Source organism: Eupeodes corollae, chromosome 3 (genome assembly GCF_945859685.1).
Source record: "Eupeodes corollae chromosome 3, idEupCoro1.1, whole genome shotgun sequence".
Taxonomy (NCBI): domain Eukaryota; kingdom Metazoa; phylum Arthropoda; class Insecta; order Diptera; family Syrphidae; genus Eupeodes; species Eupeodes corollae.
In genome coordinates this window covers 99,908,063-99,933,479 of record NC_079149.1, presented here as the reverse complement: position 1 = coordinate 99,933,479, position 25,417 = coordinate 99,908,063, and the positions used below count along the sequence as shown (strand labels likewise).

At 34.0% G+C, this 25,417-nt stretch overlaps 2 protein-coding genes across 2 annotated transcripts; one reads left to right on the top strand and one right to left on the bottom strand.

Moving 5' to 3' along the window:
- Positions 1 to 2,100: 2,100 nt before the first annotated feature.
- On the top strand, positions 2,101 to 23,644 carry LOC129952465 (tripartite motif-containing protein 45). The gene is made up of 11 exons (XM_056065056.1): positions 2,101 to 3,024; positions 3,162 to 3,394; positions 20,071 to 20,231; positions 20,297 to 20,512; positions 20,574 to 20,795; positions 20,856 to 21,183; positions 21,242 to 21,390; positions 21,449 to 21,578; positions 22,224 to 22,369; positions 23,242 to 23,340; positions 23,402 to 23,644. The coding sequence occupies exons 1-11, from the start codon at positions 2,180 to 2,182 to the stop codon at positions 23,642 to 23,644; spliced, it is 2,772 nt and encodes a 923-aa protein (XP_055921031.1). The 5' UTR covers positions 2,101 to 2,179.
- LOC129952464 (glycoprotein endo-alpha-1,2-mannosidase) lies at positions 12,978 to 17,802 on the bottom strand. The gene is made up of 3 exons (XM_056065055.1): positions 16,884 to 17,802; positions 13,367 to 13,595; positions 12,978 to 13,283 (listed from the first exon to the last, which is right to left on the bottom strand). Exons 1-3 carry the CDS (start codon positions 17,756 to 17,758, stop codon positions 13,035 to 13,037), a joined length of 1,353 nt encoding a protein of 450 aa, XP_055921030.1. The 5' UTR covers positions 17,759 to 17,802; the 3' UTR covers positions 12,978 to 13,034.
- Positions 23,645 to 25,417: the final 1,773 nt, after the last annotated feature.

Below are 25,417 nucleotides of genomic sequence, written 5' to 3'. Positions count from 1 at the left end.
ACAGTTCATCGCCTGTCTAAAACCTTTTTTGACATCAAATGCATCGGTAAGATAAACGGATAAGTTTGACAGGGATGCCAAAACTAGACATTGCTCGGTAGAGCTCTTCCCTATAGATGCTGTCATACGCGGCTTTGAAATCGATAAAGAGATGGTGGGTATCGATTTGAAGCTCCTGGGTTTTTTCCAAGATCTGCCTTAGTGTGAATATTTGGTCGATAGTGGACTTTCCTGGTCTGAAGCCACACTGATAAGGACCAATCAGGTTGTTGACGAATGGCTTCAGACGTTCACATAATACGGCAGAGAGGATCTTATACGCAATGTTAAGGAGACTGATGCCTCTGTAGTTGGCGCAGTTTAGTCTCCTTTCTTATGTATCAGCCACACTATGCTGAGATTCCACTCATCGGGCATGCTTTCTTCCGACCATATTTTGCAGATGAGTTGGTGCATGCTCCGTACCAAGTCATCGCCTGCTGCTTTGAATAGTTCGGCAGCGATGCCGTCAGCTCCAGCAGCTTTGTTTGATTTAAGTTTAGATTAGGCGGAATTGTTGATCTGCGTCGCCCAGGTTGAGTGGTTCTATCTCCCTTACAGCGGAATTCGGTTCGTCATCGCCGTTATATAATTTCGAAAAGTGATCTTTCCATATTCTCAGCATCGACAGCGGTTCTACTACGATGTTCCCCTGATCGTCTTTACAGGCTTCGGATCGTGGCTGGTACCCTTGGGAGGTTTTTTTTTACCTTTTTTGGTAAAATTTACGAACCTCATTCCTGTTGTGACATCCCTCTATCTCCTCGATCGCGCGCTTCTCATGCTCTCTCTTTTTCCGTCTAAGAAGCCGGTGTTCCTCTCTCCTCTTCTGCTCGTAGCAGTTCTGTTAATTGACCTAACATTCCACGTACATATCCGAAGTTTGTTGTCCTTATTTCGTTTGCGTGGGTTGTCAACAGTGAATCCGTTCGTATCCGATTCTTGTTGGTGCTTCGCAACTAAAGGTATTTTTTACGTGGCCAGGAAGTCACATCGACGGCACAACCCCCAACCTGAAGGGCCAGATTCTTAGTATAACTCCAAGGAAGGGGATCCGGATAAACCGCTCCTTACGGCCTGGGCTCCGAATATGTCGAAGAAGCCCTATAATGTGTTCACTAAGTAGTTCAACCTTACTGGAACTGTAGACGCCACCGTTGATTCCATCTCGAGAGTGCGTCAGCTTTTTAAACCAGTGTTGCCAAAAAGATAATAGCTAAAAACTCACCCTTTACGCCCTGGACTGTAGCGCCACCTTAAGTTAGTAAGTTATTAACACATTACAAACGAATACATATCTAATAGTCTGAAATTTTAACACAGTCACTGTGGCGTATGAGTTATTTCAGTTACACAAACCAAAGATTCAAAATGAGTTACCGTTGTTTGACTTCATTAGGTCTCTTTAGATTGCTTTCATTACATACATTTCATACATTTGAAGTTTTCTGAATGTTCACTATATATGTTCATTTAGATTAGAACTAGGTTTTCTTTTCCATATCAGCTTATTTTTTATTACATTTTGCATATGTTTATTTGGAACATAAAAAGAAACATAATTACAGAAACCTACATAACTTTTGTTCATTCCATATGCATTTGTCATATTTGCAACTTGCAATAACACCCGAGAACTTATGTTGACCTTATAAATCGTAAATTCCTTCTAAGACCATTACTCATAATATAGTATTATTAATATAAATAAGAAGGTCTTCAATGCATATTTCGTGTGTTAAAATCAACAACAAATAGACACAAATTTTCAATCTTTCGATTCGATTCCTTTTACTTTTTTTCCTGAATGTAAACATTTCGACATAACAGAAGAAAGTGATGTTTTGTTTTCCCGCCCCTCTCTGCGTCATCAATACACAGTCCTATATCGCCAGCCCTATGCCAATACCAACCATAAGACATGTGGCTCATTTTAAAAATCAATGAAATAAACTGAATCTAATTGGATTAAAATTCTAGAACGAAATGCAATCGAAGAAACAATTGCAATTTGTTAAATTACCAAATGCGGCCTCATTTAGTGCGTTGGAAGTTCTTGTTCAAATCGTGTTCCTTCGCGCGGGTGTTCGGTGTTCGCAGCGACCTCTGTGTCGAGTATCCATATAGTGCCAGTGCCATTATGAATAGTGAATACTTATCACAGTTAACTGACGACCAGAATAACTCCTGCGACAGTGACTACGAGTTCGTAAGTCGCAATTCTTCACGCGAAAATAGTGATTGTGAATTAGAAGGATATAGGAAAATCAAAAGCAAGTCCATATCAAATGTGTGTGCATCTTCTGCGTCATCGTCGTCGTCGTCGGTGCGAAGGCTTAGCAAACATTTTGATATAAATCATGACGAAAAATTAAAGCTCTGTCTTTCGCCAGAGAAAATTTCCCTTTTAACCAATTCGCCTAAACGAATAAGCTCTCCGCGTGAGCTGTATATCGAAAGTCAAGAGCAAAAGGCCAACAATAAGAGTCGTACAGTGGCGACAACGACGGCGGCGGCTGCGGTGCCGTCGTTCACAATAGTGCCAATAAATTTGGGTTCGGGCAAAGAGGATCGTCAAGTAAAGAATGAGTCTCAGGTCAATTTGCCGGAAATAGTTTTGACATCCTTTGAGGTGGCTAAGAACTCTTCTGCTAGCCGCAGTAACTCCTTTCGGGCTAAAACAAATAAAATTGCAACTTGTTCGTCCTCAGTCTTTTCAAATGGATGTATTCCAAAATTTATCAGGGGTTCAACAGCGGTTAATCCCAAAACTGCAATAGTTTATCAACATCAGCAGGGTGACCAGTCATCTTCTCCCGAATCCACTCAGATAAGTGGTGATTCATCACTTTCTAATCGCAGCAGTGAAAATTCCAATACTATGGAGAAACAACCCAATTCTGTGCTAGAAATTGCAACATTGATGCAACAACCTCATCAAGACCAGTCGAAGAGCAATAATATCGATTATGGCCTGCAACCAAGGTCAGTTGTGTTGTTTGGTCTGAAGGGATTTGCGAATCCATCAGCGTTAATCTCTTTTAGTCATTCTTGAACTTCGAAATCGATAGAAAAGCGGTACCAAGTAATTCTTTTTCAAATTGATTTTAATGTTTACACAGCACGGCGACGGCAGCGGGGGCGGTGGTGGCGGCTTCAACAGAAGTAGCAGTGAAAAATGATCCAATTCCGGAAGATCTTCAATGTGGAATTTGCCATGAAGCCTATAAGGATCCAAGGACACTGTTTTGTTTGCATTCGTTTTGTTTTCAATGCTTAGTCGATGAAAATTTCAAACAGGATTCTAGTATTCCATTTTGGTCACAACCGAATCAGAAGGATTACGATTGGAAATGTAAGTATTGAAAATTGATTTTTGAAATGTTTGTTTTAAGAAATTAGTTTATTGTTCTTTTTTCCATACTAAAAACTGTATTCAAAGCAGTTTTAAAAATTAACTTCCAATTAAGGCAACATTAATGGAAAGCTGACTGGAAAGTTAGTAAAGAAAAATCTTTTTAATAATCAAGTCAAGTCTACTTCTGTCAAAATGACAATTGATGATGTTTTTTTCATTCAACTGAAAGCTGAACTTTATTTCTCACTGATGCACAACTTTATTGTATGCCTTCTGTAAAAGAGTTCCTTGTCAATGTAAAAAGTTATAAGTAAAATTTCGTTACAATACAAAATAAAAATCGCGATGAACTTGTAGCTTGCCTGAGGGGTGTTTTGAAGACAATAATGTTTTTGGTAGTTTTTGTGAAGTAAATCTCTGAATTTGAAATTCATGACACTTGAAAAACTAACTAGTTGCCTTGGTAATAATTTACGTTGAAAGAATGAAGTTGACTGCAAATGAAGTTCCTTATGTTGTCTGAACCTGCACATTATAAGAAAGTTCATTTGCAGTCAACTTCATTCTTTGAACGGAAAATAAGCGAAAAGGAGCTATTTAATTTTTAAATGTCATTAATTTTACTTGCAGAAGTTCCAACAAAATTATTATATACAAAAACATTCGATTCTCAGGCTTATCATAAGATGTATTTTGTTATTGTTTGTTATTATTCATCTCAATGATAAAGAATCTTTTTGCACAAAACTTTACATAAAATTGAGCACTTAATAAATGACCACAGAGTTAAAAAGTTTAGCTAAATGAAAAACATGATCAGCTGTCATTTTGACATGCATAAGTATAATTGACGTAGTACCCGTGGCATGATGGTTAGTGCGTTGGACTGTCATGAGAGGGGTCTGGGTTCAATTCCTACCTGTGCCACCTTATTTTAAAAAAAAAATAATTTTCGCGGGTACTGCCTCTTGCGAGGAATTGACAATTCCTTCAAGAGTAATTCTTGTCATGAAAAAGTGCTTTCTCAAATTAGCCGTTCGAATTCGGCCTAAAATTGTAGGTAACTTCCATTCCTGACAACAATACTCGCACACAGGAATGGTTGCGAGTTGTAAGTCACTAGGCCCTGGTTCACAACGGACTGTTGCGCCACCCAATTTATTTAATTAAAGTGTAATTGACTTAATAGTTAATAAGATTTTTCTTTACTAGCTTTCCAGTCAACTTTCCAATAAAGTTTATTTAGTTTGAAGTCAATTATTTTTGGAAGCTGTCTAATATTTGAAACTTGCCTTACCTTCAAGCAAATTATGTCGTTGAACCTTTCTAGTTCCACATTTTCAATTCGTGACCACAATCAATTCTAGCCAAAATAATTTGTGGAAATTAGCTTTCGAAAGAAAACGTCCCGATGAATACAACGCATCCTATAAACCACTGCAAATAGTCACTCTTTGCGCATCTACTTTAAAACAATCATTTGTGGATTCCTATTTTCCCAAATATAACCATTCTGGTCGTTAAATAATCAACTTAGGTGAAAATGTGCCTCATATGCTGATAAAAAAAACACGGTGTGAACAAAAGTTTAATTTTTTAGAAATAGGTTCACATTAGGTCCGTTTGTGTACTTACTGCACTTAAAGTCGTAAAAAGAAATATTTTAAAGAGTGGGGGAAAAATTCTCTCACAAAAATACAAAACTACAAAAAAGTTAGCGAACGGAAAACAACAAATTTTTCCCACAATTTTACTGTCAAAAAAAATATAAATTTTAAAACATCATCTATTCTTTTAGTGTTTAGAATTTAATTATTTTTTTGTAAATGGATAAATTAAGACAACATGAATTTCAAGCAACATCATGATGGTTCATTGTTTTTGTTTTTTTTTTTTTATGTAAACCTAATTAAATTGAAACTTCAAAATTGCAATCTTGTTGCTGTTCTTTGGAAGGAATTTTTAATTTTATAAGTGACAGCAAAAGCGAGCAATTTATTTAAAGTTCTATCAAATTTGACACTTTTCACAAATCAGCCCGAAGAAATTTCTTAGGCTGAAATTCGTAGGTTGGGGAAATGTTTTACTCTCTCGTCAGCGCTCTCTTTTACGCAAAAACTACGAAATTTTGAGTACGCGAACAGGATTTTGTTAAATTTCGTAATTTTTCTTAAAATTAAACTGTTTTAGGAACGGGCCTATTCTCAATTGACACTATAAAATTTGAGTATGAGAGGGGTTTACATTCTAAAATATAATTCACAAATAGTGAGCATGAAATATCGCTTCTCATTTGAATTTTGACAGATGTCTATCTAATTGCTAAACGTACCATTAAAGTTTAAAAAGAAAATGTATTTTGATAAGTCGCCAGAAAACTAAATTTTATCTCAAAAAATAACCTAAAATATACAAAGCCTTTACTAATTTTGTTCCTCTAAATCTTACCTTAGGTTTTCATATTAATATTCTCAAAAATAATCGTTGTGTGATGAAAAGTCCTTTTTTCAAATTCAAATTCAAGTCTATCAAACCTCAATCTAATCTGAGAGTGTGAATTCCCCTTATCAAATTAAAGATAAACATAAACATTTCGGCAATAGTTATCTTACTTTAATCTTTGGACAAACGATCCTAAATTAATTAATACTCCTTATATCTATTTATAAAAAATGGACAATCAAGAGGTTATTATACCCTTAACATGTTCAAAGTTTAAACACAGTGTGAGCTTTAGGAAAATAGGGAGGAATTAAAGAGGAGATACCGATGCACATTGGTCTTAAAGTTTTGAATATCAAAATGATATGAAAAAACAAAGCTGGGTAAAGCATTCCACGTTCTCGATGTGCGGTTAAAAAAAGAATCTCTATAGTTGACAGTATGTCCAAAAATGATCTCAAGGTTAAACTAATGTGCATTCCTAGAAGTACGAGTATTACGGCTGAATTGTTTGGGGGGGGGAATGCAACTGGCTAATTCAACAGAACACTGTTTATAAAAATATCGGTAGAACAACGAAAGGCGTGAAACATTGCGGCAGTGCTCGAGTAAAGTAATTGTTTTGGTTCGAGTTCAAACCTCTTTTGTAGATCCTCTCGAAAATACTTAAACTTGTTTGAGGGGCACCTGCCAAAATATGGGAGTTATATTCAAGTTTTGGACGAATGAAGGCTTTGTAAATTACAGCCAGACCAGAAGGGGTGAAACATTTCTTACAACGTCGGAGAAATCCTAAGCACCTAGCAGAATTTTTGGCAATATTGAATATGTGATCATGTGAGGTGATCTGTGATACACATACCGAATGCTAAAAGTTGTTTAGTTTCCTGGATGCAAGTGCCACTCGAGATCAGAATCTAATGAGCTTATCATACACTGCTGTTGAAGTTCTACATCCGAAGGATAAGGATGTGAATCTAGAAACAAATATGCTGAGAGTACTGTCGTCAGCGAAACAGTTTAATGGATTAGAAGTGGCAGAGAGTCGGAGACAAAACGGAGCCCTTAGGATCCTGTTCTCTATCTGTCAAACTGAGAACACGCATTTTAACAAAGCTCTTGATAAAAATTATTTTAAACAATAAAATAAACGCAATATATTAAAAAACATTTATTTACTAATTGTGATAAAAGTAATACTTTCATTGGTTTATAAACATTAATATAATTCTTTGAATATACTCGTAAAAAGAATTAGTTAAAAACATTTGCAAATTCACGTGATTGTGATCATGGTGGCTAAATGCATATCTTGTAAGCAAAATGTGTCAAGAAATAATCCAGGAATTTTGTGCAATGGCTGTGATAAACATTTCCATGCCAAGTGTGGTAAAATTGATAAGGAGCTATTCCATAAACTAGCATCTGGTGAAATATCAGTATGGAAGTGCGAATCTTGTCGCATTCAATTAACAACTCATAACCTCAATAACACCAGCTTAAATATGGGGGAAATAGACTCCGAATCAGATATTGATTTTCATCAATCAATTAAAAAAATACACATGGAGCTCGAAAAAATCAAGGCCACTCAATTGGCGTTCACGAACTCAGTTTGTAAAGTGAGCAAACAACTCTCAGAGATCGAGAGCATGGCTACCGCAATTTCAGACAACAAGAAGAGAATCGATGACCTCGAGTCTGAAAATACACAGCTTAAGCATCAAATCGTCTCACAACATCAACGCATACACCAGCTGGAGCAAAAAGAAGCTCAGAAGCAAATTATGATATATAATATTCCAAATCATGAACCGAACATCGACTTAAGAGCTGTCTTTACGCAGGTTCAAGCAGTTCTGTCCAATGTTCCATTAAAAGATGATGACGTCGTTGATATAAGACGGCTTCCTAGCAAAACAGCTAAACCGGGACCGTTACTGATTGAAATGAAGAACACTCACGTTTGCAAACGATTCTTGACTGCAGCTAAACTACACCGTATTAATGTATCACAAAATCAAAATTCTCTTTCATTTTCTATATCTAATTCAATTAATGATCAACTTATTTATATCAATGAATACATTCCTATTTCAGATCTTATTTTGTACAAGAAAGCAAAGGCACACAAGATTGAGCACAATTTTAAGTATTTATGGAAAAAAAATGGCAATATTTTCATGAGGAAGGATGACGAGAGCAAAATTTTTAAACTTTCATCACTTACTGATTTTCGTTTGATAGAGTAAAACTTTAAAAACAAGCAAGTACAAATCACAATAACATAGATAAACATATAAATGAATAATTTAAATATTTACTACCAAAACATTAATAGAGCTGTAACCAAATTACACGATATCAAGAAAGCAATATTATGTAATGATTTTGATGTCATATGTTTTACCGAAACTAATTTTAATGATAGTATTCAATCTAATGAAGCGTTTCCTTTGAACTATAATGTATTCCGGAAAGATAGAAATAATGAAATATTTGAGTCATGCGGGGGAGGTGGTTGTTTGATTGCCGTAAAAAATCATGTACCAGCAATTAGATTTTCAAAATTGGAGACATGTTTTGAGGATTTATGGATATGTTTAACAAATCCAACTAACATGAGAAAAATTTTTATTTGTTGCAACTATATTAGACCTCAAACTACTGCTGATGTATATGATCAATTTTGCAATAATCTTTGTTCAGTTTTTCAATCGCTTTCAAATAATGCAGAAGTAATCTATTTAGGTGACTTTAATGTCCCGACTATCATATGGACTTTCGGATTAATCTCTAAAAGCTTAATACCAAGTTACTATACGTCTCGCAAAGCCGAATCGCTATTGATGTCTACATCCTTTTGCAATTTCTCACAATATAACCCAATTAGAAATTGCGATGACAATTTACTTGACTTGGTTTTTTCAACAATGCGCTCTCCAAACATTACGGTCTCTGCAACAAATGAAGTTCTTTCCAAAATTGACACATATCACCCACCACTGTTAATAACATGTAAATTTCATGTGGAAAGATTTTTGTCAGAATCTGTTATTCAACAAAGAAATTTTCATAGGGCTAATTTTCAAAGTTTAAATTTATTCTTAATGGATGTGAACTGGTCTTATCTCAATACTTTAGGCACAGAATTAGCATTCCAAAGTTTTTTTGATGTCATACTTAATGGAATTAATTTATATGTGCCACTTAAAAAAGTGCGCAACGCAAATTATCCCAAATGGTATTCTATCAACCTTATCAATTCAATAAAAGAAAAAAACAAAATGCTGCGTAAGGTAAGAAAATTTAACAGGCCAGATGATGTAATTACTTTTAAGTATTTGCGTACGGTAGTCAAAAAGCAGATCAGTGAATGTTATGCTCAGTATCTAAAGGAAGTTGAAAATAATATTAAAACAAATGTCAAGTTCTTTTGGTCATACTCTAAGGAGCTACGGAAATCCAATAAGATTCCCAACACAATGACTCTCGATGATGAAATTCATTCCACAAATCAAAGTATAACAGAAGCTTTTTCTTCGCATTTTCAACTTAACTACAGCCATACAAATGCATTATCTATCAGAAGCTTGAATAACAATTCAAATCTACATTTAACAGATATACTTGTTCCTATGATGACAACAGGTAGCGTGGCTTGTGTTTTGAATAGTCTTGATACAACAAAAAATGCAGGTCCTGATGGTGTTCCAAACTTATTTTATAAAAACTGTCAAGAATCTATTGTTGTACCTTTATGTATGCTATTCAACAAATCTTTGCGTGACAAAACATTTCCATCATGTCTTAAACATTCATTTGTTACTCCGATTCTAAAAAATGGGAATCCTTCTGATGTTAAGAATTACCGTCCAGTATCAATTTTGAACGCCATGTCCTTAATTTTTGAAAAGTGTGTGTACACCTCAATAATACCTGACATCCTTCCATATTTAAGCGATGGCCAGCACGGTTTTGTGCGAGGTCGATCGACGGTGTCTAATCTTGTTTCTTTTTCACATTTTGTGGCAAAAGCATTAGATAAATCCACACAAGTCGATGTTGTGTACACGGATTTTTCAAAAGCCTTTGACAGGATAAGCCATTCAACTTTGGTACTGAAATTGCGAGAATTTGGATTTCAGGAAAACCTCGTTAAATGGTTTGAGACCTATCTCTCAGATAGACAATATAATGTCGTTCTAAATAATGTACATTCAAGACCTTTCTACCCTTCATCAGGTGGTACACAAGGCTCAATTTTGGGCCCATTACTTTTTAATATTTACGTTAATGATGTTACTCACAATATGTCTTCGATGTCTCTTGCTTACGCAGATGACTTGAAAATATTCAAAGTTATAAATAATGTTAGGGATTGCATTGATCTTCAAAAAGACCTCAACACATTATTTGATTGGTGTCAACTTAATAATTTAGATCTGAATATAAAGAAATGTTCAATAGTGTCGTACTTAAATCCATTAACTTTGAATATGAGATAAATAAAAATACGTTAAAGAGGGAAACGGAGCATAGAGACCTTGGAATTAAATTTGATTCCAAATTCTCATTCACACCTCATTATGACGATATTATTAAAAAATCTTCGAAGGTGATGGGTTTCATTTTCCGAATTGGCAAGTTTTTTAAAAATTCTGAGTCTTTCCTACAGTTATTTAATATGCTGTGTAGAAGTATTCTTGAGTATGGAGCTGTTGTATGGTCACCAATCTATAAAACTCACAGTGACACAATAGAAAGAGTTCAACGTAAATTTACCAGATACCTTCAGTTTAAACTATACGCCAATCATAGTGAATACGATGATAGATTAATACTTTTTAAAATGCTTTCATTATCTCAACGTAGGTTAATGTTAACAGAAACCTACTTGAGGAAAATAATTATAGGTAAAGTACATTCGTCTTTATTATTGTCTGAAGTATACATACGATGTCCATCTCGACCTAACCGCCACGCATTGCAAATATTTCAACCACCTCGCTCACGAACTAATATATTCATGAAATCACCTATGATCCGGATGCAAGTTAACCATAATAATTACTTCCTCTCGTTTGATATCCTAAATTTTGAACTCAGTGAAAGAAATGTTAAATTACTGTTATTGAGAGTTGTTTCTTCGCACTCTTCCTCATGAAGTCATAACCATCTTATTAATTCTAGTTTGCCTTTGCCTTTCTTCTTTACTTTAGTACATAAACTTTGTTTTTACTGTTGATGAATTTTTTTTAATTCTTAACTTTAAACATTTTTTTTTGCTTTTTTTTGTTTTTGATATTTTTCGGATTTTTGTCATGAATTTAAATTATAATTTAAACAGATAGAATTATGTTATATTGTAATTGGTTTTTTGAACTGTTAGCTACATATTAAAATAAAAATAAAATAAAAAATAAATAAATAAATGAATACCAGCATTTATTTTATGAACTTCAGACTTGAAACCATCAAATACAACTTGTATTAAACGGTTAGAAAGGTTATTTTTAATCCAACGAAGAAGGGATTCGTCGAAAACAAAAGCACGCATTTTCGATAAGAGAGCTTGGTGCCAAACTCTATCAAATGCCTGTAGACCTGTAGAGTAGGAAAGATGGAAAAGCTTACGCAGTGGTTGCAAGCGTTGAAGAACACCTCTTCAGAACAATAGGGGGAATACTATCCGGGCCAGCAGATTTGTGTATGCCAAGGTCTTTCAATACTCTTGCAACTGTTCGAGGGTGAAAGAAGATTTGACCCATATAATCCATTACGCTCTCAAGAACAGGAGGACTCAGGACACTCTCTGGTAGCGTCGAATTAACAGCAAACTTTGCAGTACAACAAATTTGCTTTATCAATCGAGTTTACATAGGAAATGTCATAATGGACGAACGTTGGAACCGAAAATGACGTGGTGTTTCGTACGTGTTTTACAAATGACCAGACATTTTTACTATCTATAGGACATTGTAGTATTTTTTGCTCTAATTTCTAGTCATGCAAAAATTTAGTTCGTCGAATATGAAGTAATATTTCAATATTGGTGTTTTTAGTAACCAATAATGCATAGATGCCATTTCATTTAGAATTGGTCATTTTTGTTTGCATGAATACTATCATTGGTTGGGTTCACACAACACAAAAGATTTAATTTAACAGAGCTCGAACTGTCAAAAAAATAATTGTGTTTTTTTAGCTGTGATCGTTCAGAGCTTTAAATTCGTGTTTCTATTTTAGTTCTGAACATGTTCAGAGTGCGCTCTGTGGGCTCAGAATATTTGAAATCCAATAAATTAAAAAAATAATCGTCAAAACAATGAAAATGGCGGAAGAGCCTGGTCGCTTTAGTGCAGAAAGAAAGAAAAAACTAATTGCAAATAGCATTTTTATGAATCAAATTTATTTCAGGCTTAAAATGGACCAATTTGGTTGACGAAAATTTTGAACTCCTTTAAACATGCGACATTTTAAATCATGACAGTTTAGTGCTCAAGTTGTTTCATAATTAAATCAGAGAGCTCTGAACATACTCTGCTCAGAACTCTACTCTACTCTACACTACTCTGTTCGCTCAGACTCTGCTCAGTGCTCGGATATAAACTAAAAAAGAAAAACGCCAAATTTTCAGTCTTTGAACGTAAATTTTGACCAAGACAACTATTTTTTTAGAGTCATTTATTAAAATTTACATACTTTCTTCACTAACATCTACCTTTATTTAATTGTAAAAAAACTACTAAAAATATTATTGTCTGGAAAAAACTTTTCAGACAAACTATAAGTCCATCACAATTTGTATTTTGCATTGTTAAGAAGTATTACTTATTTCCTTTCCAATTTCCTTATGGCTGTCACTCTGACACCTTTCCTGTCATTTTATTTTTAATAGAAACACATTTAAAAGATTTAAAATATATTTATCTTATCATTTATAGTAAGTAAGTAAAATAGCTATGTCCTAATTATTGTAATACTGATTATAATACATAATACTGATATATAATTTTTAGATATTATTTAACAATAACATATTTGTTTGTTTGTTTTTTTTTTTCAAAAAAGAAGTCTTTTAAAACTGGAAATTGGATAGAATCATTTTCTACTGGAATGTTTAAATGTTAATTGATTTTGTTTTTGGAATTATTGATGAAATTTGTATATATATAAATATTTTATTATTTTTTTAACAAATTGTATTATTTAATAGTTCATAACAAATTGATTGTGATTGTTTTTTAGATTTTAAAAAGTTACCAACCCAATGAGCAGTTAATTCTAAATATTTCCTTGGCGATCCTGGATTATAATCAAGGAATCCACTTCTTGGTAGAACTTCCTCAATTTGACTACCATCTTGCCAATTATTATAGCTGGCTATGTTAATAAAACCAATATGATTGATAATTGCTGTGCGCCAAGCTACTCCGTAGTACTATAAAATAATAAAATTGCAACAAAAGTTTAGTGAAACATTTTTTGAAATTGTTTTAGGGAAATATTATAATAATTCCTTACTCTGCCATTACTACGATGCCTCTGGATATCTCCATGACGGGGAAATTTATTACGTTCTGCAAAACCAGGACCAACTGTTGGTACAAACAACATTTTGTACGTTACAGCAAAAGATTTGAGATATGACCAATTTTTCCAAGTACTCGCAAATGTAGCACCATTACTAGGTACTTTACTATAAAATCCATCAAAACAAAGTCGACGCATTGTTTCTGCGTGGGTTTTTAATCTGAAAATAATATGACAGAAATGTCAGTTTAAGTTTTATTAAATACTGCCTAGTTTACTAAATCATAAATTGTTTGAATGATTGTGCATATCATTATCTAATACGTTACTTTATTTATATGATTTTTATTTCCATGTTCTGTCAATTTAATTTTTCAGAACTTTGGACTAAAAAGTAAGCATACAAGATATTCAGAGTAAAGGAACAGACCTACATATGTATGTATGTACAATACGGAATCTATTAATTTCGTTTTAAAAAACAAACAGTGCTAACACTGGGCAGGTTCATACGACATAACTTGGGGTCTCCATTGAACATTTCCGATGACAGGACTATCGGCCTGTAATCAGATAATCCAATAGAGACCAACAATCCGGTCATCGCAGTTTGGATTTTTCGAGCAGATCAAAATCCTGTCATCAAATTTGACGTTTGTGTTGTATATGGTGGTGAGCGGCCATTTTCATTTCGCTTAAATTGTAGTCGAGTGCCTAAATCATTAATTCAAACTTATCTTTACAAGGCACAGAACAGCTTCAAAGCTGTCAACCGACATTCTACGAAAATTCTTATAGTCTGCACAGTCCTCCCATAATAAGTGTTGAGTAGGTGCACCTTCATGAAGTTCCCTTACTTCGAGAAATGGATTCACCCAAAACCTGTGTTTGCTTTTACCCTCTTGAACCCAGCAATCATATTTTTTAAAAGGGCTAATTTTTGTTTACTCAAGGGCATTTTTTTTATAATTTGTTTGAAATTTAATTTTGTAAAAAAAAACAACTACCGACACTAAAGGTAAATCAACAAAAAAGTAAACAACAGATTAACCGTTTCTAATGTCAAATGTGACATTTGAGGTCGCTCATGGCAAGACAGTCAAAAAAAAACAATGGATTATGGATGAGATTGCGGAAGAGAAGCTTGATTAGATTTTACTCTTGTGGGGCCTCAGGGTAAGGGACTTGAAAGTAAGGCAAGTTTCTGCACAATTCCATTTAATGATTGGTTTTTGGCGCGAAAAGCTGATGGTAGAGGTTTGTTGACTGTGGATAAAGTCCAATATGTTGTCTTAACTCTCTCCATTCCTTTGTGCGAGTAATGAAGTCAGGGAATGGCGATTTAAATAAGCACTTTTCATGTCAACAATTACTTTTTTGAGAATATGTTAATTCCTCGTAAGAGGTGAAAAAACAATTACATGGCACAGCCAGGGATTGAACAAAAGATCTCTAGGATGTTGTTTGTCATCACGGCACGGATACTACTCCCTTATGGTGTCTGAACCGGTAGATTCGGCAGGTTCAGAAACCATAAGCAACCAAAAATTGGGAAGGTTCAGACAACATAGATAAGGGACTTCATTTGCAGTCAACTTCATTCTTTGAACGTTAATTTTGAGGCAACTAGTTAGTCTTACAAGTGTAATTAATTTCAAATTCAGAACCATACTTCACAATTTTCTACTTTAAGTTTATCGTACAAAAATTAAAAATAAACATTATTGTCTACAAAACACTCCTCAGAAAAGCTAGAAGTCCATCACGATTTGTATTTTGTATTGTAAAGAAATATTACTAATTTCTTTTCCAAATTTGCAAGGTACCCTTTTACAGAAAGAATAAAATGGAGTTGTGCAGAAATTAAATAAATCATATAATAATAAAGTTCAGCTTTCAGTTGAATAAAAAAACATGATGAAGTGTCATTTTGACAGATAGGGAGATTTTTTTTGACTAACTTTCCAGTCAACTTTCTATTAAAGTGCCTTAGTTGGAAGGTAATTTTTTGGCAGCTGGCCAATCAGATACTAGTAACTTGTCTAACTTTCAAGTCCCTTACGTCGTCTGAACCTACCCATTGAATTCCACATTAAGGCAACTTTACTGGAAAGTTGATTGCAAAGCTAGCCAAGAAAAATTTCCCCTTCAATTAAGTCAAGTGTGATAATGTCAAAATGTCAATTGATCTATTTTTTTTTAATTTGACGAACTTTATAACTCTGTTTCCAATGTACAACTTTATTTTAAGATTTGTATATGTCATGTTTGAAAAGGGAATGAGGACATTTTTCTTTATAATTAAAAAAAAAAAACGACTTATGATGAACTTTTAACCAGTATAAAGAGTTTGTTTGTGGATAATACTTTTGTTCTTATTTTCTGCAAATAAAGATCCAAGTTAAAATTCATGACTTTTAAAAAATTAACGAGCTAACTTTGTTTTACGTAGTACCCGTGGCATGATGGTTAGTGCGTTGGACTGTCATGCAAGGGGTCTTTAAAAAAAATATTTTTCGCGAGGAATTGACAAAATCCTTCAAGAGTAATTCTTGTCATGAAAAAGTGCTTTCTCAAATTAGCGGTTCGGATTCGGCCTAAAATTGTAGGTCCCTTTCTTCCTGACAACAGTAGGTACTCACACACAGGAATGATTGAGAGTTGTACGTCACTAGGCCTTGTTCACAACGGACTGTTGCGCCACCCAATTTATTATTTATAACTTTGTTTTACTTTCCATTCAAATAATGCGTAGGCTGCAAATGAAGTCTCTTATGTCGTCTAAACCTACCTTTGACGTGATTTACATTAACCTTAAACATTTTTATATCACTTCCACAAAAGTGAAAGGAAAGGAGTCGTCTCAAAACTGTTCATTCCGAATACCGTCAGGGGGTTAAGTTAATTTTGTATTGTATTCAATTGAACTGGTGAGAATTTGACATTTCATTAGTTAAACTTTTGCATTTCGAAGTGATCATGAATACAAATGAAAATCCGTAGAATGATATTTGCTTTGAAACAAACATTCACTAAAGCTTTTTACTGATATCTAGCAAAAATATCTTGTTTTGTCTAAAAGTAAACAACAATATCGTTGATAATCCTTTCGAGTTCTTTTGATTGCAATCTAAAAAAAAAACTTCAAAGATTCCCCTGTGAAAAATGGCGCCCAACGGAACCATATAAAAACACTTGCTATACTCTCAAAACACATTAAAACGACGCAAGATGCATTTCAATGTGTTTTTCTTTGTACTTTGGGTTCTTATCGCACTTTATCCTTTTTCCCATTCGTTTATATCCTTTGACACAAAGCCGACTCTTTGATGTTGCTCTATACTACTAAACATCACAAAGAAACTTAAAGTGAGCACTCTAAACCCTTCATACTTGACTTCAATATTATTTTCAAACATTGTAAATATTCACATAACAAAATAGAGATTCATATCGAATTAAAAATAATTTAAATAAAATCAATAATAACACAATATCACCAACTCACCTTATATGGCCTATAAACAACGCGTCCAAAACATCTCGTGCATTATCCATCTGATTGCTACAAAATACCTTATCAACCTCATTTAATTTGTACGCATTACTAACATATATCAAAGGCACATAAGAGTTCTTTGTAATTGAAAGAACTCTGTAAAAAGCTTCGCTAGTCGAATACTTCCGAATAGTCTCAAGTTGACTTTTCAAAAAGTCCAAACTCTGATTGTTTGCCAAACCAACTTCAAATGTTACCGTTAAATTAAAGCTTGGTGCTGTATTTAGTATCAACTGAATTAAGTCCTCACTAAGTTTTGGATTCAGTGTTAAAATTAAAACTCCAATACCCGCGTTTTTTATATTTTCAAATTGCTTTCGAAGTACTCCGGTTGTAGGTTTATAAAGTCCCAATGCCGGATAAAAGGCTGTATTTAGGACCTTTGGGACTTTTTGTGGAATAACTACAGTGTCATTCTCATCGATGGTCTCCTTGACCAACTTGTGTGGTTTTCCCTTCTTATACCATGCCACCGGCGCTGTATAGAAGATGTGCACATTTGTCGTAACAGTATCCAATTTTGTGAATTCTTCATTATCTATATCACTGTCACGCTCCCGATTCTGGGTAAGGTATTTAATTTTGTCCTTGATAAGACGTGTTTTCACTTTGTGTTCATTGTATTTTTCTGGAACAATAACAGGATGTTCTTCGCGTGATTCGGATTTTGTATCGAACACATCGATGAATCCAACATCGATTATTTTCTCATGTTCATTATTTGAATTGAATAAAACAATTGTGGCAACAATTAATGCAATAACGGTAACGAGTAAGAGAATCTTTAATTTTCTACGATTTTTTACATATTTTTTTAAAAACATTGTTAACCGAGACCGAATGCGATGTGAATTCAATGTTTGACATATCGAGAGTATAATGAATTTGTGTGTTCTGTTATTGCGTAAGTGCGCATGTCCCATAATAATGTATATGGTACAGACATCTCTGCGGAAGAAAAAAAGTTCATTAAGAGTCGCATGAAATTGTTCATATATATCTTACGAACTTATCTACAACTATGATTGACCGTTTGGGATATAGAACGATTCAAACAGACCTAATCGGTTTTGACGTTAATGCACGCGTATTTACTTAATGGTGTTTATTTAAGGTCCATGGATAACCAAAGATATTTACTCCTCTTTTACACCAGCACCAATCAAATTTTCATCTGTCAGTTTTATAAATGATGTTTTTGATTCGGTTGTCACAACATAAAAGGATGATCTACATATATACGTAAAAGTCAATACATTAAGCTTCTGGTGTACATAACAGCCATCCACAATTACGCTTAAGATAGCGCAGAATTTGACATATTGAATAGAAACAATAAACTCCTTTGAAGCAATCTGAAATGTTAACTTTTGTCTCTATTAGATCGTAAATATCGTAAACTCGAGTTCAACGCCCGAACAGATCTATTTTCTTTATTGTCGCGCTTTGACAGGTGACAACTGTATTGTCATTGCAGTTTAGTTTGTTTTATGTGTCTTCACTCTTCCCTTATGTTGTTTTAACAAACAGTATTAAAAATTGGATGACGTAATCAAGATACACCTGATGCCACCATTTTGTTGGTTTTGACAGATGAGCAAAACTGACAATAAAAAGAAAACGCTAAGGATGCATAATGTGTACTTGGGTTAAACATTATTTGTTTATAGCTCTCCATATAATTTAAAGGAAATTGTAAATCAAATATATGTCCTTTAAAATGTATTAAGGACACATTATTATTAATATAAAGTTAGATCAGGGTGGTTATATGGTTAATGTTTGCTTAGACAAAACTTGGCCGTTTCGCATTGAATGAGATGTGTGTTGTGCATGCTCTTATAACTGAAAGAACTGATGATGAAGTGATGCGAGGATGCTCTGCTTAGCAATCAATGGACACACAGGATATATGAATGTGAAGAATTTCTTATAAATCATTAATAAGGATGTCTTTAACAGAAAAAAATGTAAAGCGCACATTTTACAGTAGGTACTATGGTACTATAGCCTTATAGTGTTTTTTTTCTTTTCCACTTATAGGCTATAAAAGTACCTTTATATGATGCTTATCAGATTCTATTTCAGGTCGGATAAATTAAAGATGGTAGGGCGGAAGAATAGTAGACAAACAAAGAGTTAATAAGTAAAGGGTTGTATGAACTGTGAAATCAATTCATTCTGTCCTAAGTGTATATAAATGATTGAAAAACACATCTTTTTGTTTCAAAGCCCTTTTGAGCTATGCAAAGACCGCTTAATAATTTCTTAATAAATTGTTTCTAATTATCAGTCAATTAGTTGTGACCAATTAAAAATTGTCGAAGGAGATTAATTGACAAGTATTATATAAACTAACCAAAAGATTTTTTTTTTTTAAGTAAGAAACCTGTAAATATCATAACCAATTCAAGACTAATTAACGAAAAATTAAGTAAGGCAAGTTTCTAGTGTCTGATTTTCCAGCTGGCAAAAAATTACCTTTCAAACAAGGAAACTTGATTGGAAAGTTGACTGGAAAGTTAGTCAAGAAAAATGTCCCGTGTTGTCAATTTAAGGATCTGATCTACTGACACTTTGACATAAAAGACGTCAAAGTTCAGTTGATCATATCCTTAAATTCAATTGAAAGCTGAACTTCTGTGGGACTTATTTACTTATTGCACAATTTTATCCAAAGTCCTGTGTTAAAGGGTTTCTTGTCATATTGGAAAAAGAAAAATGATCTTTTTTATCAAAAATAAAATACAACTTAGCCTGTTTAAGGTTTTTTTCATTGTATAAATAACAATGCTGTTGGTACTTTCGGCAAGTAAAAGATAATCAAGTAAAGTTTCGAGACATTTAAAAGTTAATCAGTTGCATTTGTCTTATTTATCGATGAAAGAATGCTGTTGACTGCAAATGAAGTCCCTTATGTAGTCTAAACCTGACCATTCTTAAAGCATTTCGCAATGACGTAGATTTTCTTGCCAAAAGATGACAGCTTTCAAAGTGACACCTATCCAAATAGTGATGATCTATTCAAAACAAATTCTCTTACCTACAAAGAAAATTCTATAGTATTGTAATAATATTGCAGTTTGATTATAATGTACAAAATTTGTTTTACAAAACTTCAATTTTTTCATTTCAGCATCTACCAAATCCAGTTATAGCATCAAATCCATATCGGTAGAGTCATCTCCAGAAATGTCATATCGCAATGGATCTGCAGGCTCAACCCGCCCCGAAAGTCGATCATCATTTACAAGTTTTCGCAGTAAAAAGTCAGCTGAAAAAAATAAAAATAAAGTTGTAACACATTTTGTTCTTATCAATATTCGGTTGTATTTAAATTTGTTTTAATTTTTTTATTTAAGAATAAGAAAGCTGATGTACCATCACAGACCCAAATTGAAAGATCTCGCATAATAATCTGTAAGGAATGTCAACAATCGACAGAAGTGCCAATCGGGGGTATTCGTCAATTACCACAAAATTTTGTACTCGTTCGAAAAATTGAAGCATTTAAATTAAAAATTGGAAATGATGTTATATCAAAAATTTGGTGTAGTTTATGTTATGTGGAAACAAGCGTAAGCGATTTATAATAATTTCACATAATATAATTTGAAATGTTTGTTATTAATTTTATAGGCAACCTTTCACTGTATAACGTGTACTATAAATCTTTGTACATTTTGTAAGGAATCTCATGAACGACAAAGACACACTGCAAGTCATAGGATAAAAAACATTCTTGAACTTCGCAAGAGTCGAAATCTCAAGAAAGCGTTCCTAAATGATCCTAATTTCTCAATAAAATGTTCCATGCATCCTGGATTTGAAATGAAAGCTTTTTGTAGTTCCTGCCGGCAGGTCAGAAAATTTTATTCTTCCAAGTCAAACAAATTTACATCAATTTTATCTTTAATTAAGGTTGCATGTTCAGATTGTTTGGTTTTATTGCATAAAGGTCACAAGCATGAATCCATAACGAAAGCATTTGCAAGCTATAGCAAAGCCATTAAGGAATCAACAGATCAAGCCCGACCGCTTTGTGACTATGCTCATCACTCGATTAGTCGTCTTAACGAGATTGCTAGAAGTATTAACAAAAAATGTGACACTACACAAGCTGACGTTGACACTTTTATGGCCGCCTACACTGAAGCTATAGAACTTCATGGAAAAACATTAATTCAACAAATTGCACGAGCTAGAGAATCAAAAGTTCAAATGATTGTCGAACAGCAGTTGGATATGGGTAATTATACAAAAGCAACCATAATAAAGCAGAACTAAAAAATTCCTATAATTTGTAGAAAAAAGATCAACTGAAGCAATGAGTGCAATAAGATTCAGTGAAGATCTGTTCGAGAGCGGAAATGAAGTTGAAATTTTGTCATTTGTAAATATTCTACTAGGACGGTTTGAATTTTGTCAAAAATTTAAGACACCAATTGATCCTAGGGTTAACAAGTTCAACACATGAATATAATAATAGGGTTTAATGGTTTTTTGTTTTACAGATTTCAGATACACTTCACTTTTTACCTGAAGTTCGAGCTCCTGTTTCCAAAAGTAGTAGAAATATTCCTATATTCGGTATAATTACAACTCAGACAGTAGAACCATCGTTGTGTACATTGGAAACCGAAGGTAAAGTTGAATTTGTAAATATGACAGCAAATTTTTTTAATAACACCAAAGATAATGAATTTTCTATCGTTAAATTATATCGGGTTTTCCAATTGGGACTTGGCGGCCTTGAATTTAATTTGTGAACGCACCCTTTTACTAGTCATCAAACTGTCACTGTCAGTTTATTTAGGAAACTCAACATTTTCATCATGATTAAGGTAAACGAGCAATGCCTGCAAAAAATTTCTGCCGAGAATCGGAGTCGCTGACTACACTTTTAAGAGAATTAACTCAAATTTCCGGTTGTAATTCTTGCCCTATTAGACAGATAATAACAAGTTTAGTGCAATAATTTGAGCCTAAATATCGCTTTGTGATGTTGCTGTGTCAATGAGAGAACGGATTGGTCGATACTGCTTTGACACTCAAGCGTAGACAGTAGGCGATTAAAATCAGTCAATTCCAAGGCGTTCTCAAGAATTGGGCAGTGCTCAGACCACATTATAGCGTATTTTGCATAGGCTCAAGAACTGAAGCCGATTTTCTATTTCAAGCGACGTACGTTCCTCAATTGTGCAAATTGTCAAGTGCTTATTGGAAAACATTGTAGCTTCAATTTTCTTCAAACCTTTAAATTTTTTTGTTATAACATTTTTCTTGCAGGCTACTCTCAACTACGGGTACATCGTAAAGTTGAAATGGTTATTCTTAGTAGAGATGCGGATGGAATGCCATTATGCCATGGGGGTTTAAAAATTGGCGTTCAACTTAAGTATAAGGAACTTTCATCGAAATATTTACCAGTTGAGGTAAATTTATTCTATGTCTAAGATTTTTTCTTTATTTGGAAAATAAGGTCAGCTTTTCCAATTCTATCGCCAAAAATTTAACTGATATTACACATATTTCAAACGTCAAAAATGCTATTGGGCAGGTTCAGGCGACATAAGGGACTTGAAAGTAAGGCAAGTTTCAAGTATCTAATTGTCCAGCTGCCAAAAAATTGCCTTCCATTTAAGGCTACTTTATTGGAAAGTTCACTGGAAAGTTAGTCAAGAAAAATCTCTATCGAGTCAAGTCAACTTGTTTCAAAATGACAAGTGATCATTTTTGTTCGTTCAACTGAGAGCTGAACTTTGTTACTCTGTGATTTATTTATTTTCTGCACAATTCTATTTGATGTTTTATATGAAAGGGTTATTTGTCAAACTATAAAAGCAATAAGTTCTATTTCCTTAAAATACAAAATTCAATTTGAGATGGAAGTGTAGCTTGCCTGAGAGGTGTTTTGTGGACAATTAAGTTTTTGGTAGTTTATGTACGGTCAACTGAAGGTAGAGGTTGGTGAAGTAGAGTTTAAAGTATATGACACTTTCAAGACTAACTAGTTGCCTTGGTCTAAATTTACGTTCAAAGAACGCAGTTGACTGCAAATGAAGCCCTTTATGTTGCTTATACCTGCCCATTGACTATTACAAAACTGTCAAATTCATTCGAAAGCGACAATCAATTACTTGTGGCTATCATCGCCATTCCTTTAAAAAGTTATTTTGCACTATAAGTTAAGAAACATCTTTCAATAGCATTTTTGACCCAAATGTCGTTTTCGAAATCTGCTTAAATTACTAATTACTTATCGAAAGCTCTCTTTGTTTATTCACACTTCTATCATTTTTTAAAGGTGAACGATCGTCGAGATGGCAGTTACGGCATTAATTTTGTTCCAATTGCCCAAGGAACTATGGTTTTAACAATTACTATAAATGATAAAAATATCAAGGTAAGAAAATATAAAAAACTTTGGAACTTAAAATTTATTTTTGCTTTGTTTATTACATTAGGGAAGCCCATTTACATTTGCGGCAAGAACTGTACGACCTCATACAGGAATTTATCATTGTTGTACATTTTGTTCGAGTAAAGGTTCTAAGCAAGTAACATGTTCTTGTGATGGACGTATGCCAGGCTATAATGGTTGTGGACATGGACATAATGGACATCCAGGTAGAAGACATTGGTCGTGTTGTGGTAATATTTTGGAAAACTCAGAATGTACAGCAGCAAATAAATTATTAAATCCTTAAAACGGATATGATAGAAAATGGAAATGTTATGTGTATATTGTCAAATAATAAAAAAAAGAATAACAAGGAACATTTTGTTATTTATTTATGTTATGAACTTAGAAAAGTCATTTGTTATTTAAGTGTGACATTTCAAAAGAAAAAACATACAATTTAATTTTACAAAATTGTATATAATAGAATAAATAAGACAAACGAAAAAATTTCTTCAATCAATTAGTCATGCTAAAGGTCTTGGGTTTAATCCCTGCCTGTACCATCATAAAATTGTATTCACCGGTAAAGCCTCTTGAGAGGAGCTGACAAAGCTTCCAAGAGTAATGGCTGAAGCACATACACGCTTCAGCTTCGGCTTCGTCTCCGTTACGTTAGGCCCGCTTCGAGGTTGCTTTGAATGACATTTCTATTATTTCATCCCTCCAAAGAGCAAATATTTTGTTTGTTAACATTTTTTTACTGCTGATGAGCTGTCAGACAAAGCAAATGTTCAGAAAATTGAACTAGAGCTTCCGTTTGGAGTCACATTACGTTACATTACATTCTTTTCCTTACGATTGTCAAACAAAACGTGAGGTCGAAGCTACATTGTGATAGCATGCATTGAATTCCTATGGCTGAACTCGTAAACGTCAGGCGAAGCCGAAGCTGAAGCGTGTATGTGATTCAGCCATAATTCTTACCACGAAAAGTACTTTCTCAATTTAGCCGCTTGAATTCGGCATAAAAACTGTAGGTCCCCTCCTTTAAATTTACTTACATACATGAATGGTTGAGATTTGTTTGTAAGTCACTGGGTATTAGTTTCCTACGCACTGTTGTGCCACTCAGAGAGACAAAATGTACCCTTATTCCTTCGTTTGCTTACTTGTGTAGTGTTTCATGGGTAAAATAACCCAATTTATAGTTCATCTAGATCTGTCTCTATTCTTCATACTTATACTTATACAATTTTGAGCTATCAGCTTAGCAGACAAAAGTTTTATATAGAGTGTTAAAAATGTTTACTCAAAGTTACACAAATATTGATTTATTTAATGCTAAAAAGCAGGATCATCAACTCAAAGTTGGGGGATTTTTGCACAAAACGGTCTGTCAGTAGAGGCACTCCGCAAGGTGGTGTTCTGTCCCCTCTCCTGTAGAACATAGTGGTTAACGAACTACTAAAATCCCTTGAGTGGGAAGGCTACAGAGTGGTTGTATATGCCGATGATGTTGCTATCGCCGTCACAGGGGAAAATCCTAATACACTGAGAGACCTCCTCCAAAATGCACTCAATATGTTCACTAGATGGGCTGCTCACTGCGGACTTAGTATTAATTCTCAAAAAACAGACCTCGTCCTTTTCACACGGAAATACAAGATCCCATTAATTGTACCTCCTTCAATAAAAGGTGTACCACTGTATCTTGGTCTGATATTGGACAAAAAATTAGGTTGGAAATCTAATATTCAGGAAAGACTTAAAAAAGCTACAGTAGCTCTTTTCCTTTGCAAGAAAGCCATAGGTAGCAAATAGGGTTTTCAACCTCGAATAACCTACTGGCTATACACATCGGTCATTCGACCAATACTTATGTACGGGGTTGAAGTATGGTGGACTGCAATGGAGAAAGTCACATACTACGACAAACTCAGCAGAGTCCAACGCACTGCATGTCTCTGCATAAGCGGGGTATTGAGAACCACACCCTCAGCAGCGTTAGACACTCTACTCCATCTGACACCCCTCGACATAGTCAGTAAACAAGTGGCAGCGAGTACAGCGATAAGAC

What these genes read in the sequence shown, in the direction of transcription:
- LOC129952465 (XM_056065056.1), top strand. Translation starts at nt 2,180, where the DNA reads ATGAATAGTGAATACTTATCACAGTTAACTGACGACCAGAATAACTCC. An exon ending in CGAACAGCAGTTGGATATGG is followed by an intron (nt 21,184 to 21,241) that starts GTAATTATACAA and finishes TATAATTTGTAG; the next exon opens with AAAAAAGATCAACTGAAGCA. An exon ending in TAAATGATAAAAATATCAAG is followed by an intron (nt 23,341 to 23,401) that starts GTAAGAAAATAT and finishes TTATTACATTAG; the next exon opens with GGAAGCCCATTTACATTTGC.
- LOC129952464 (XM_056065055.1), bottom strand. Translation starts at nt 17,758, where the DNA reads ATGTTTTTAAAAAAATATGTAAAAAATCGTAGAAAATTAAAGATTCTC. An exon ending in TTGTTTATAGGCCATATAAG is followed by an intron (nt 13,596 to 16,883) that starts GTGAGTTGGTGA and finishes TATTATTTTCAG; the next exon opens with ATTAAAAACCCACGCAGAAA. An exon ending in GGCATCGTAGTAATGGCAGA is followed by an intron (nt 13,284 to 13,366) that starts GTAAGGAATTAT and finishes ATTATTTTATAG; the next exon opens with TACTACGGAGTAGCTTGGCG.